Consider the following 12,045-nt stretch of genomic DNA (forward strand, 5'->3'; position numbering starts at 1 on the left):
GTTAGAAAGAGGACTGTCATCTTCTAAAGATAAGATTCAAAGATTGAGCAAAGTGTACACCCTGATCATATTCCAATAGTTTCCAAAGTTTAGTTAATACAATCGTACAGTGTTTCTCTCCTGAGTACAAATAGGTGAAATTCTATTGGTGTATAATAGATGGTTACGTACACTGCACTTTCATGAATTCTAAATAATATATATGTACTCTTACCTCGTTAAAAGTTCAAGTTTGTTACTGTACGAATTACGAACACCGTTTAATTTGCACAAGTGTGTAATACATTCAGGAAAGAGTATACAAAATTTAAATAACTGAATGTATTGGAAATGTACACAGAGCTAAGTTTTAATATTGGTAACGAAGAAAGTGTACAAAATTTAAATAATTAAATATATTGGAAATGTACACAGAGCTAAGTTCTAATACTGGTAACGAAGAAAGTATACAATATTTAAATAACTAAATGTATTGGAAATGTACACAGAGCTAAGTTCTAATACTGGTAACGGAGAAAGTGTACAAGATTTAAATAACCAAATCTATTGGAAATGTACACAAAGCTAAATTTTAATACTGGTACATCGATCATTTCAGACGCTGACATCCGTACAGACGATGAGACGTTCCACGTCACCGAGGATGAATCAATGTCCGTTTCCTTAGCAGCGCGTCTCGAAGAGTTGTCCTTCGCCGAGGAACGAATCCTGCAGACGATTAAATTGGAGAGGGGCCATGGGGGTAGCATAGGGTTGCAGGTGACGGAAGGCAACAACGGTGGCGTTTACGTTCAAGCAGTGTCGGTCGGAGGATCTGCTGATATGGCCGGTAACGTGAACAAAGGTATGCCGTGAGTATAATTTTTCACGGAGTCCGCATTAATTCGGTGAAATTTATTGGCGGCAGGTGATCGTATCGTGGCGATAAATGGGCAAAATTTATTACACCTGCGGTACGAGGATGCTCTGAAGATGCTGCAGAGCTCGTCCGACACGATCGAACTGGTCCTTTCGCAAGCTACCTCTCGGAAAAACGCGATCTCCAGGCAGAAGCACGAACAGACTGTCGTGGAAAATAATTATCTGAAGTGAGTGCGAATGTTTCTCCAACGAATCACACATGTGTTTGTCTCTCACTGACCTTGACAACATGTAAAATACATCTGATACGGAACGCAACGTCAAGTCTGATATCGACGCCAGATTATATTAAATTTAATGCAATCTGATCAAGGCCACATTAAGTTGAATATAATCTGATCAAGATTACGTTAGATAAAGTCTTTCCTTCTTTGTAAGGTAACTCCTTGACAACGATGGACGAATGAAAAAACCTCGAACGTTGTGTTGGCAAAAGTCGAGCACTTAAACTGTTGTATAGCAGCACTCGGGAAATTTTATTTAAAATTTTTTTTATAGTATATTGTAGAGAATTTTACGCGTCATTGTGCACAATTATTTGTATATGTGTACAGAAAGTATCTATACTCGTATATTTCATAGTACACATCCAAATTACGATTATAGACGAATTAAATTCGAGATAAAACGCAAATAACTCGTATCTGAGAAATTGAACTCCATTTTCTTTGTTGAATTAGTCTATTTGCTTTTCATAAATTCTAAGCTTTGCTGCTCGAATCCCTGGCTAATTTCTTATTGACTAACGAAACACTTAGGCGAGAAGACTCTCGAAGTGTTAGCCTCAGTTATCGTAGTCCAAAAAAATGATACGAAATGAATGTATCGATTAACCTTTGCTAGAATTCTCTTCCAAATGTGATACACAACTAAGTGTGATAAAATAGTTATACGAAGATGAGTGAACTCATCGTACTCATTGTCAGTGCAAACACATTGTAGTAGAGACTTGATTTTTCAATGTAATTCGTTAAATTGCAACGAGTCATCGTCTAATCAAAGGTTAAGGCTGTGCTTGCATTAATTTCAGTGACATCAGATTTGAGGTGTCCTCGGAGGCGGATTCATCGAGTGTGACGAACAAATGGCTCGTCCAAAGAGCTACCGACGGTGCATCGGTGCAAAACACCTCGAGCGCGTATAGCAGTGCTGCATCGAGCGCTATGGGCAATCATAATGCAAACAGTTTGTACATGAGCGATCTCGTCGAGCATGGCGGGCTTAAGTCCGCTAGTATGTTACTGAACATAGAAGACTTCGACGTTAGCAGAACGAGCCGCCAAGTCTTTATTTAATCGACGATATGCAAGGTAGTATCTATTCCATCTGAAATTTTATAATATTGTACGCAGGGGGAGAGAGGGGTATTTATCAATATAAATTTTTAATTCATCATTCCGTTGTGAAAAGTTAAGATGTAAGAGATTTGTTTGAAAAGAGAAATTTCTAATATCTAGAATACGTTCTCTCCTCTCTAAAAGTTTGATTTTCATCTGTGATACATTTAGGTGCATAATGTATGGAAATAGTAATTATAACCGGTTACATCGCGATTATAAATTTTTTAACGAAGAATACTTACGATATTTTATTATAATCGGTGACAATTATGTACCAAAGAGAAGATAATTAAACATGTGGGTTTCAATTTCGAAATTCACAATTACGTGTTCAATATCCAAACGGGCTTTTAATAAGTTAAATTACTCTTTTGTCCTCTTAATTTCGTTTTTTTTTTTTTTTTTTTTAACAAAATGGCAGGTGCTCGTAAATGTAAAATCCTGTAGAAAATACCGTTAACGCTGTTATGTCCATTCTACCGATCGTGGCTGCACCGTCCACGTAACCTAATCGAATTGTTTTTATCCACTTAGCGGACGAAGCCTTGCCCAGAGTTCGAGGCGACACCATTTGTAACTATTTGTATTTGCGCATTTAATTCGTTACGGTCACGTGCAGTTCGTCCTTTAGCCGAGCAGGAAAGATTAGAATCTGATCTTGAAAAACGTCTTTGACATTCGATTCTGAGACTCTGTTCGATACAAACTGTCAAATCAATCGTGTACTTTAAAGGAAGGATTAGACCTTGCACCACAAAAGTACGAATAAAATTCAATCTTAAGTCTCGACACGTGTATTGCCAAAAACTTATCGTAACACAAATTCAAAACTAATTCCTAAACTTGTGTCAACAATAACGATAAATTAACTTCCGTAAATTGTCAACTAACTTTTCGTTATTTTGGTAATTGTACGTATCCATAGAAGCTACTTGAAACCTCGGTCACCTTCGGAAACGTCATTGATTTTAGAACTTTACTAGATGTCTTATTAGGGTCTTCCTTCATTCAATAGGAAATTTAAACTTGGCAGCATTAGTGAATCACTGCTATTGACCGCGTGTTAGAGAAAGACAAACAGAGAGGTGGGGTAGTGGATCGTCATTTGTAGAGAATCACCTTTAGTATCCCTCGGACGGTCTAACAGCGTGGTCAGTCACGCGTTTCCGCATCACGAGTTTCCTTTAAACGCATCCGCGAACCGTGGCCCATCAGCCTTTAATATGCACAAATGTAAATACTTCGAACGATCGGTATAAATTTCGTTCAATTTTCAAACAACAACTGTCGTTCCATTCTACTTTCGTTTCCAACATACTCGAACTCTAAGAAGTGTTTAGCCAATGTCTGTACACACTTGGTGACCGTTGCGAAGAAATTGAAACATTGAACACATAAGATCTACATATTATAAGATCTACGATTTCTGAGCGAAGATTCTTAGATATTTCCCAGTACCATGCAAACCAACGTTCGACCAATGGTTGTTTCAGGCGCAGAATCTGCAAACATACCGCCAGTCCCGCCGAGACGCAAAAAACGCAAAGCCAAGTTTGCAGAAACTGTAAATTCACCGCAAGGAACGTCACCGACGAGTCAAAACAACATGCCGGACAGAAAACGTTTGCCACCACCGCCGCCACCGCCGCCACGAGTGGCTCGAAAAGTCAAATACGACAAAGATCAGCAAAAAGGAACGATATTGAACAGAGTGATCGAAGACATGGAAGACACTCTGGACAGTCTGAGTTTGAACGAAATCGAGGGAACGCTCCATCCGTCGTCTCTGCAGTTCGAAGACACCGACTTAATACCGACGAAGGAAACTCGCAACAATACAAACGACAAAAACGACAACCACGTTACAGATCGCGCCGCGACGCCGTCCAACAAACGTCCGTTCTCTCTGTACGAGGCACAAGCGACGAAAGAGACCAACAATTATCCGCCGTTGTTCTTCACGTTGCACGATTTCCAAAACGTGATGTCGAGCACGTTGCAACACGAGGAAACCACCGATGACAAATCGTCCATCGAGTTCGTGAGTTCCGTACGCGAGTCATTCGAGCATTCGTTGGACGACGAAGAGAACGAATTGTGCTTCCGTGTCACGACGACCAATCTACCGTTCGAGAAGTCCAAGGACAGATGGAGCAACCCGTTCGCCGACCAGTTTTTCGAGCAGATGGACGACACCAACCACTACATCTTCGAGGACTACATCGACCGTAGCAACAAGGTGAACATTCGACGATCGGCTGGTCCGATGTGCTACGACACAAGCATCGAGGAGGTGCCAGCGGTTCCTCGATTGTCCAAGGTGAGATTCGTAATCGAGTCACCGAGTTCTTCGACTCCGGATTATGAGTTTAGCGAGGATGGCGAAGCCATGTGCGACAGTTTGCAAAATATCGATCCCCTCGTGGACGAGGAAGTAGGGTACAATTGTGTCGCTTCCGCGCAGTTGACGGACGTCACGGGAGAAACGGATCGCGCGAAAGGATCGGAAAACGAACAAGATTCTCAGATGGCCGACCAATTCGGTGACGTGCCTTTCACCTCCGTTTTGAAGAATCGAACGGGTACCGTCGAATGGTCCCCGTTGAGAAACGTATCGTCCCCGGTCGGTGTAGCTAATCAGGGATCACGCGTCGAGGACGATAACGCTCGTTTCGTTTCGAGCGATTCCTTTCGTCGTTCGGTATCACTGGATTCTCGGAACGAGTCGTTCGATTCCGTGTGCACGGTTAATAAATTGGAAACTGGGAACGCGAACGAAGAGAACCATAATTCGAGGAAATCGAACACGGAAGACACTTCGGAGCGCGTTCCTGCAGTGGACGAAATCGAAGACGAAAGTTCGAAAGAAAGCAACGAGAATAACAATTCGGGACTCGTCGCTTCAACGGATTGTATCGCGCACGTCGAAGAGTCTCCAGTTGTAAAGGATGACTCGGACGGGGTCCACGAGAATGAAAACAACAACGTTCACGCGATCGAAGAGACAAGTGTGCAAAACACGAACGAAATCGTGTACAATATTATCCAACGAAGGTTACTAACAGCGGATTCAAGAAACAACGTACTTGTCAAGCAAATGTCGATCGGTAAAAGGGGTTTCGAGATCGATGAACGAACATCGACGATAAACGAGACGAAGATCGAAGACCTTGATCGAAGGTTGGGAACGAACGAAATATTGGACAGCGTTTCGAAAGAACATTTCATCTCGAATAGGGTAAAGAGTGACGTAGATAAAGAGGTGTCATCGATCGAAGAAAGGATAGAACGCGACGAAGAAGTGTCAATGGAAAGCAATTCGGTTGACAAGACCAGTCGGGAACATAGACGAAAATTGTTCGTCGACGAGTCCCTTCGAAATATCACAAATCACCATGATTCATTGGCAAACGACACGGAGAATATATACGAAAGTTTCGAAACGAAGAGCGACAGTTCGGACACTTGGAACTTCTCTTTGAAAAGGATGGAAGAAAGTTCACAAGAGTCAAACGCGAAAAACAGCATGAACGAAATTGAAAATATCTCGTTTTTTCAAAAAACCTTTGAAAACAGAGAAGGTGTTAGTACTCCGGTCAACGTTCGACGAAACTCGTTTTTAGAAAATATGCTTGTCGAGGATTCGAACGAGGCGTGGAACGTTTCGCACGGTTGTCAGATTGTTGGTATTCATCCAAAATTACAATTGCCGGTAACGCACGAGGAATCGATCCCGGTAATGAAAGAGGAGAATAAACTCGCGCATAGGTTAAACGAATCGATAAGAATGGATACGGAGATCCAGAAGATTTTACAGGAATCGAACGAATTGTCCAAGAAAGTGAACACCGTGATTCCAAAGTCGAGGTCACCGACGATCGTCCAATCGAACAAGAAGAATGTTAGCGAGATGAAATGCACCGTGCTGAACGAATTGCTCTCTAATTTCGGCAACATTAAATTGAAATCGGTGAACAGCGAGAGGCGAACCGACACCAAATGCCTTTCACAGGATAATCTCTCGTTGAACAAAGAACTCGAGAACAAAGAAAGAATCGAATCGAAATTAAACGGTTGTGCGAGAACTTTCAATAACAACGCTGATAATTCACCCATTGATGACACTTCCAAGGGAATGGACAACGTAAATTCAAAACGAACGATTCACCCTCTTCCTTCGACGATCACGAACGAGGTTAACGATAAACAAATCTCCACGCGATTTTCGAGCAATCGCGACCAGGAGCCAGTATCATTTAACAACAGTACCGAATTGTTTGGAAAATCTGAAAGATTTCGTAGCAACGATAACAGCTTCTCGAGAAACGCAGCGTGTACGAGCGAATACATCGACTCTTTAAGGAACTGCAAGATCAGGAACAACTGTCACCGAGAGATCGTAAAGGTGGAGGTGCACAGATCCGAGTCATTCACGAACGAGGATTACTCGGAATCATCGATGAGTACGAGCGAGTTTCAACCGAAACGCGTTGAACCGAACCAAAACATCGGTAGCAAGGATGACGTGTCACTTGGGACGAACGATGGAGTCATTGAATGCTCCGTGGAACCTCTGCAGGAGGCGAGCTGCAGTGAAAAGACTGACGCAAAAGTTTGCGAGGACGAGCTCGATGATCGTGGCTACATGGAGACAATTGAGCCGTATGATCGTGGCACGATCGAGCGACAGTTAGATTTAAGGAGGAGGACAGGTAGCGGTGACAAAAGTGCCATAGCTAGGAGAATTCCTCGATCCCGTTGTAATAATAATGACAATAACAGGGCCGTAATACCCGTAGCTGTAAGTGATGACCAATCCCGCGATACTGTAACGATAACCCCGGGTAGAGTTAGGAGCTTCGTTAAGTACTATGAGATTCGAGGCGAGGCGACCACCGACAAAGATTCCAAGACTAACGATAGAGACAAAGTAGAGACGGACACGATGACGGGACATCAGTCGGTGTTCAGTATCCGCAGAGGTTTGGAGGCGAGGGCGAACGAAGCCAGGTCCTACGATCCAAGGAGGATCGACTATTTTCAAATGTCAGCCGTAGATAAGAGCGGTGAAAAGTTGGTCGATTCGACGTCGAAGGAGACCAAGTGTTCCGCGATTACGAAGAAAGTTCAAACCGAACGAGATGATTCCAGTCGATCTAACGATCGCGACGCAGAGGTACCGGAGGATCCCGCGGAAACGAAGACGATGAGAAATTCGTCGGAGAAGTCCTACGGCGATTCGAGCACACAACCCGGTAAGGTTACGAGGAAGAAATCCGTGAAATTTCAAGGCGGGTATACTGTGATCGGTGCGAATAGTACCAATGAGGATGGTTCCGTAGGGAGTGTCACGAACCGAGATGCGAAGTCGACGGGAAAGAGAAAGGCTCCCGACAGACCAACAACCGAAGAAACCATGTCCAGCGAAAATGTGGATTTCAAAGTTATCAAGCCCGAGGAGCTGGACGCTGACTCGTTCGCTTTCGAAAAACGAGAAATTGCTGCTCAGGTCAGTGATCTATATAATTCGAGACGAATCGCGTGTACTTTGTACGTGGAAATATTTTTCGTGTTATTTGCAGATAGTGTTTTAGGTGTTTTAGGTTTGCGGTATATAGTAGTTTAATAATGTTTTGCACCGTACACGAACCGATCCCATGATTGAAAGTATCGCAGTTTCGATGGGATTCTGTTATGCGTGATATTGGATTCGAGTTATGATTTATTGTTTTGATATTTTTGTGTATTTGTAAAGTACCTGCGACGATTCTTTTTAACTTTTGTTTGTGAAGCAGTGAAAGATCGAACGAAGAAGTAACTTTTTTCAACGGTAAGGAATAATATTTGAATCGCGTAAAATAATTTAAATTGCATCATATGTTTTCCTGTTTTGAATTCAACAACGCGAAGGTCAAAGGGATAAGAATAATTGGGATTTATGTTGTTTAAATATAATAGTGTCTTGATATTCGTTACGTATTTTTCTTTCTTTATAAGAAATTATTATTGAATATTAAATAGTTCAATCTACAGAACATTGTAATTAATTTAATAATGTGATAACTTTTGGTGTATATAATTACTTTCGTGTTGTATTTACTATTCTAAGTTATTTTCGCGTTACTTTTGTCGTAAACTATAAATAATTGTTAACCGATTTTCTTGTTCCAAGAAAATGCTCTACCAAATCATTTAATAGTAACAATTTTATAATTCATTCGACAATGTTTCGATTTAACAACAAGGAATAATTAAATCGTCTTAAATAGAACTTGTTTACCTCTGCTAGGATTTTCGGATCGTTCTTGAACAATCTGCATCTCTATTTATATTTAAATTATTTCATCGCCAATAAATTAAAGTAACATTTCCTAAAGTAAATAATTCTACAGATTCGTAGTTTCTTCGTATATTTCTTTTATTGTACCGCTCAAAGATTGGATTTGTGGGTGTATGTAATTTTTTAATCAATCGTATAATAAAATCGAGTATCTTAGCAGAGTTACTTGTAACGATTAATCAAAGTATTGCGTAGCTGCACGGATTTTTATACACCGTTTACATTGTTTCATTGATACTTTGAACCCTCGTAAATAAATGTTTACATTGTCCACATTTGTCTGTTTAAGAAACAGAGAACGCGTGCTCTGCAGATTTGTACGAAGATAAACAAATAGAGCGAGAAGGAGATAGCCAAAGAGTACGGTGGGGATAATCTCTCCATAGTTTCAAACGACTAATTAATTTTATTGTGACATTGACATTTTTAACATTGACAAAGATTTTCAATTTCAAATGCTTTCTCAAAGACTTCACGACAGTCTTACATTTACGTTTGTACATACAATACCTCCATGACGATTTGAAATATTAATTATTATTTATTGATTGCTCGAAAAGTGATCAGTTACTCACAAAGGCATAGAAAATGTATTCAAAGAGTTCATCGATTCGAAAGTAAGCCAGTTTTTTGAAATAAAAAAAAAAAGTTTATTTGCTAACACGTATCTATATATATAGACTACAGAAGCTTACAAAAACTAAGGGCACGTATCTTAACAAATGAGAAACTTTTCATTGACAGTAAAGTGTTTCATTTACAAGAAGAAATCTATAAAAATCTCTGCACCGACACAATAGTAAATTCGATCGTATATTTAAAATTATAATTACTTTCTGAATGTACGATAAAAAAAAAAACAAAAACGAGTTAACAATTTAATTTCTTTTCGCAGATACACGCCGCAGCAGGACGCGAGGAATGTTCAGGTATTAATCGCTTCGTTCCAAAAACAGAAACCCCACGCCTCGTATTTTATTGTACCGTATAGTTAAATCGTAGTTTCTATTTACAAATTGTCGTCGTCGTGGTCGTTTCCTCGAATCTCAACGAGATTATTGCCGCGTCGCTTCGTAGCGTTACAGCAGCATCAATCTTTCGAGGGTTCGTTTGAAACTTTAACCGAAGAACAGATTTTGCAACGTTTCGCAAGATCAACCGATCGGAATGAACGAAACAATAACGATAAAATAATAAAAAAAAGTATTTCTTCCTTTTGATCTGCCGCGACAATTTTCATTATACTTCGCTTTCTGATTCGTGAAGATCTAAGAAAGGGAACAAAGTCATCGATATCGAACGAACGATAAAGACGAACGCAACTAATCAATATCGTCCAAGAATCGATGAACGACATCCGTTCGGGATACAATCTCACGGAAATGTTTAAAAGTATAAATAACCCTCGAGTACGGAGAGTTCTAAAATTTCCCAATATTATCGGTTACAGGATGAATCTTCGTTTCGAAGTAACGTGACAAATCACAGTACACCGGAGTAACTGTAATTAAATTGCTCGGATAGATGAAGCACGGTCGTTCGACAAACGCGCGAAAAGGTAATCACATATTTCCAAACGGTTTACCCTCTTCTGTGGGAAAAGGGGCACGTGATACGTTTCATTTTGGTAAACCATTTATGGTACACATTTCGAGCAACATCCGTGGCCGGATCGCGAGAAGCAGATTTTCCAGTTTCCCGGAAGGATTTAGAGTTACCGGAGGTTCAGTGAGCAAACAGATTTTTCGGTCAAGTGCATTAGCTACGAGCAGACCGACCGTCTTTGGTTCGGATTTATTCGATTTAGCCAGCATCGGGCCGTTCGTTTCCGCGGTGCTTCCGCCCGTAATTTCTTGCGTCATTTTGTCTGACTTGTTTTACGTATTTTTCGGATAATGGGGCTTCGCTAGATTTACCGTACCCTCGACGCGAACCTAACGAAAAGAAAAAGTGACAGAATTTCTAGCTTTCTTTGAGACCATATTTCTTGGAAAACGTAACGTTCCATTCGAACCAGAATTTTTCGACGTAATTGAAAAGGAAATTTTCATTTCGAAACGGTTGTGGAATTGAATCAATTTGTTCCATTTTACGATCAATTTTAAACGATTCGTGATACGTTAGAGCTTTCTTTTGGGTAGGTCGTTTTGAATTAGATTTGTTTTAAATTGTACCGAAATTCTTCTACGCTATGTTCTAGAAAAGTAATAGCAACTCGATCGATCATAGTCGTGGTCACTTTTAAAACAGAAGAGTTGAAAGTTCAATAACGGAAACCGAGGAATTGTGATTACATGTGTTTGAAACTATTCTTGGTCTTTGCAATGTAAAGATGTGGTTGCATTGTTACATTTGTAGCAGACTTGTGCTTCGAAATATTTTTGGCAGACTTAGTTTCTCTGTTGAAATTCAAAAGTATAACGATTAACAATGTGTACATCTTCGTAGACACGTTGCCTTAACTTCGTGCATTTTATAGGCAACAAGAATTGAATCAGGAATATTGATATTAACGTTTTTTGCATAAGAATGAAACTATTTACATACACGTGTACTCGGTAATTAAACGTATAGGAGATCTTGAAATGATAAATATAAATTTGATTAATTAGCGGATAATGCGTATACAAATTTACAAAAATATCTTAACAAGTAGATTAGTGATTTCGCATAAGACAATAGCATCTCGTGAACGCAGCTTTTCTTTAAAAATTGTACAAATATCGTTAAGTAAGAGTTAGCGCAACTGACGAAAAGAGATTCTTAAGTGTGACGTTTACTATATAATGGGATTTTGCATAGTCAAAGTGTTTGAAATACTGAAGTTAATTGTAACAGTTTTGAACGTAGGTGATTTACAGTTTCGGAGATATATAACGTTAAATATTTGCGGGTTTTTTTATATTCAATAGTGTGTGTCTGTGAATTGCTCTTTTTTTGTACGTGGATTGAAATCTCATTGATACAACGCTTTATTTTTCTATCGTAAAATTATTTTATCGTGTACGTTTTATAGAACGCATTGAATCAATGTATTTTTTGAAAGTGTAAATTGCATTCAATTAATCGTTTCATTATAGTCTGCACGTAAACTTGGACGATGTTTATCGTAGAAACATAAAAAGCACAGAAATTTTATACAGGTCTGAACATGTCAAAGTTATTCTTACAGGATAATGTATTTTTTATTATTATTAGCGAGAACGCCATCGCTATAATAATCTTCGATAGTTTACATTGTATCTATGAGCTGGCTAGGAGAAATATCATTCAAGTGTATACGTAGATTACAATGAAAGTATAAATTAAATGCGATTCGTACCTTGTAGATAGAATTCATACTTATTAATTAAATATAATTCATACTTTGTACATATAACTCATGCTTATTTTTAAATGTAATTTATACTTTTAAAAATGTCATTGTCTATAGTTTAAGCGAAT

General features: G+C 39.5%; 2 protein-coding genes across 2 annotated transcripts in view; both read left to right on the forward strand.

The window, feature by feature from the left end:
* LOC143149486 (uncharacterized) overlaps positions 1-3,890 on the forward strand; it is a 95,476-nt gene extending 91,586 nt beyond the window's left edge. The window contains exons 15-18 of the mRNA XM_076316898.1: positions 599-844; positions 908-1,088; positions 1,952-2,231; positions 3,755-3,890. Of these exons, the coding sequence (XP_076173013.1) occupies positions 599-844; positions 908-1,088; positions 1,952-2,216 (692 nt within the window). The 3' untranslated portion in view covers positions 2,217-2,231; positions 3,755-3,890. The remainder of the gene's footprint in view (positions 1-598; positions 845-907; positions 1,089-1,951; positions 2,232-3,754) is intronic.
* LOC143149644 (uncharacterized) lies at positions 3,721-11,510 on the forward strand. The gene is made up of 3 exons (XM_076317214.1): positions 3,721-7,516; positions 7,604-7,770; positions 9,497-11,510. The coding sequence occupies exons 1-3, from the start codon at positions 3,721-3,723 to the stop codon at positions 9,590-9,592; spliced, it is 4,059 nt and encodes a 1,352-aa protein (XP_076173329.1). The 3' UTR covers positions 9,593-11,510.
* The last annotated feature ends 535 nt before the right edge of the window (positions 11,511-12,045 follow it).

Source organism: Ptiloglossa arizonensis, chromosome 7 (genome assembly GCF_051014685.1).
Source record: "Ptiloglossa arizonensis isolate GNS036 chromosome 7, iyPtiAriz1_principal, whole genome shotgun sequence".
NCBI lineage: Eukaryota > Metazoa > Arthropoda > Insecta > Hymenoptera > Colletidae > Ptiloglossa > Ptiloglossa arizonensis.

Bases quoted from the DNA above. Each gene is read 5' to 3' on its own strand.
- LOC143149644 (XM_076317214.1), top strand. From the start codon at position 3,721: ATGCAAACCAACGTTCGACCAATGGTTGTTTCAGGCGCAGAATCTGCA. The intron at 7,517-7,603 runs GTAAGGTTACGA...ATGGTTCCGTAG, and splicing joins CGATTCGAGCACACAACCCG to GGAGTGTCACGAACCGAGAT. The intron at 7,771-9,496 runs GTCAGTGATCTA...TTCTTTTCGCAG, and splicing joins AACGAGAAATTGCTGCTCAG to ATACACGCCGCAGCAGGACG.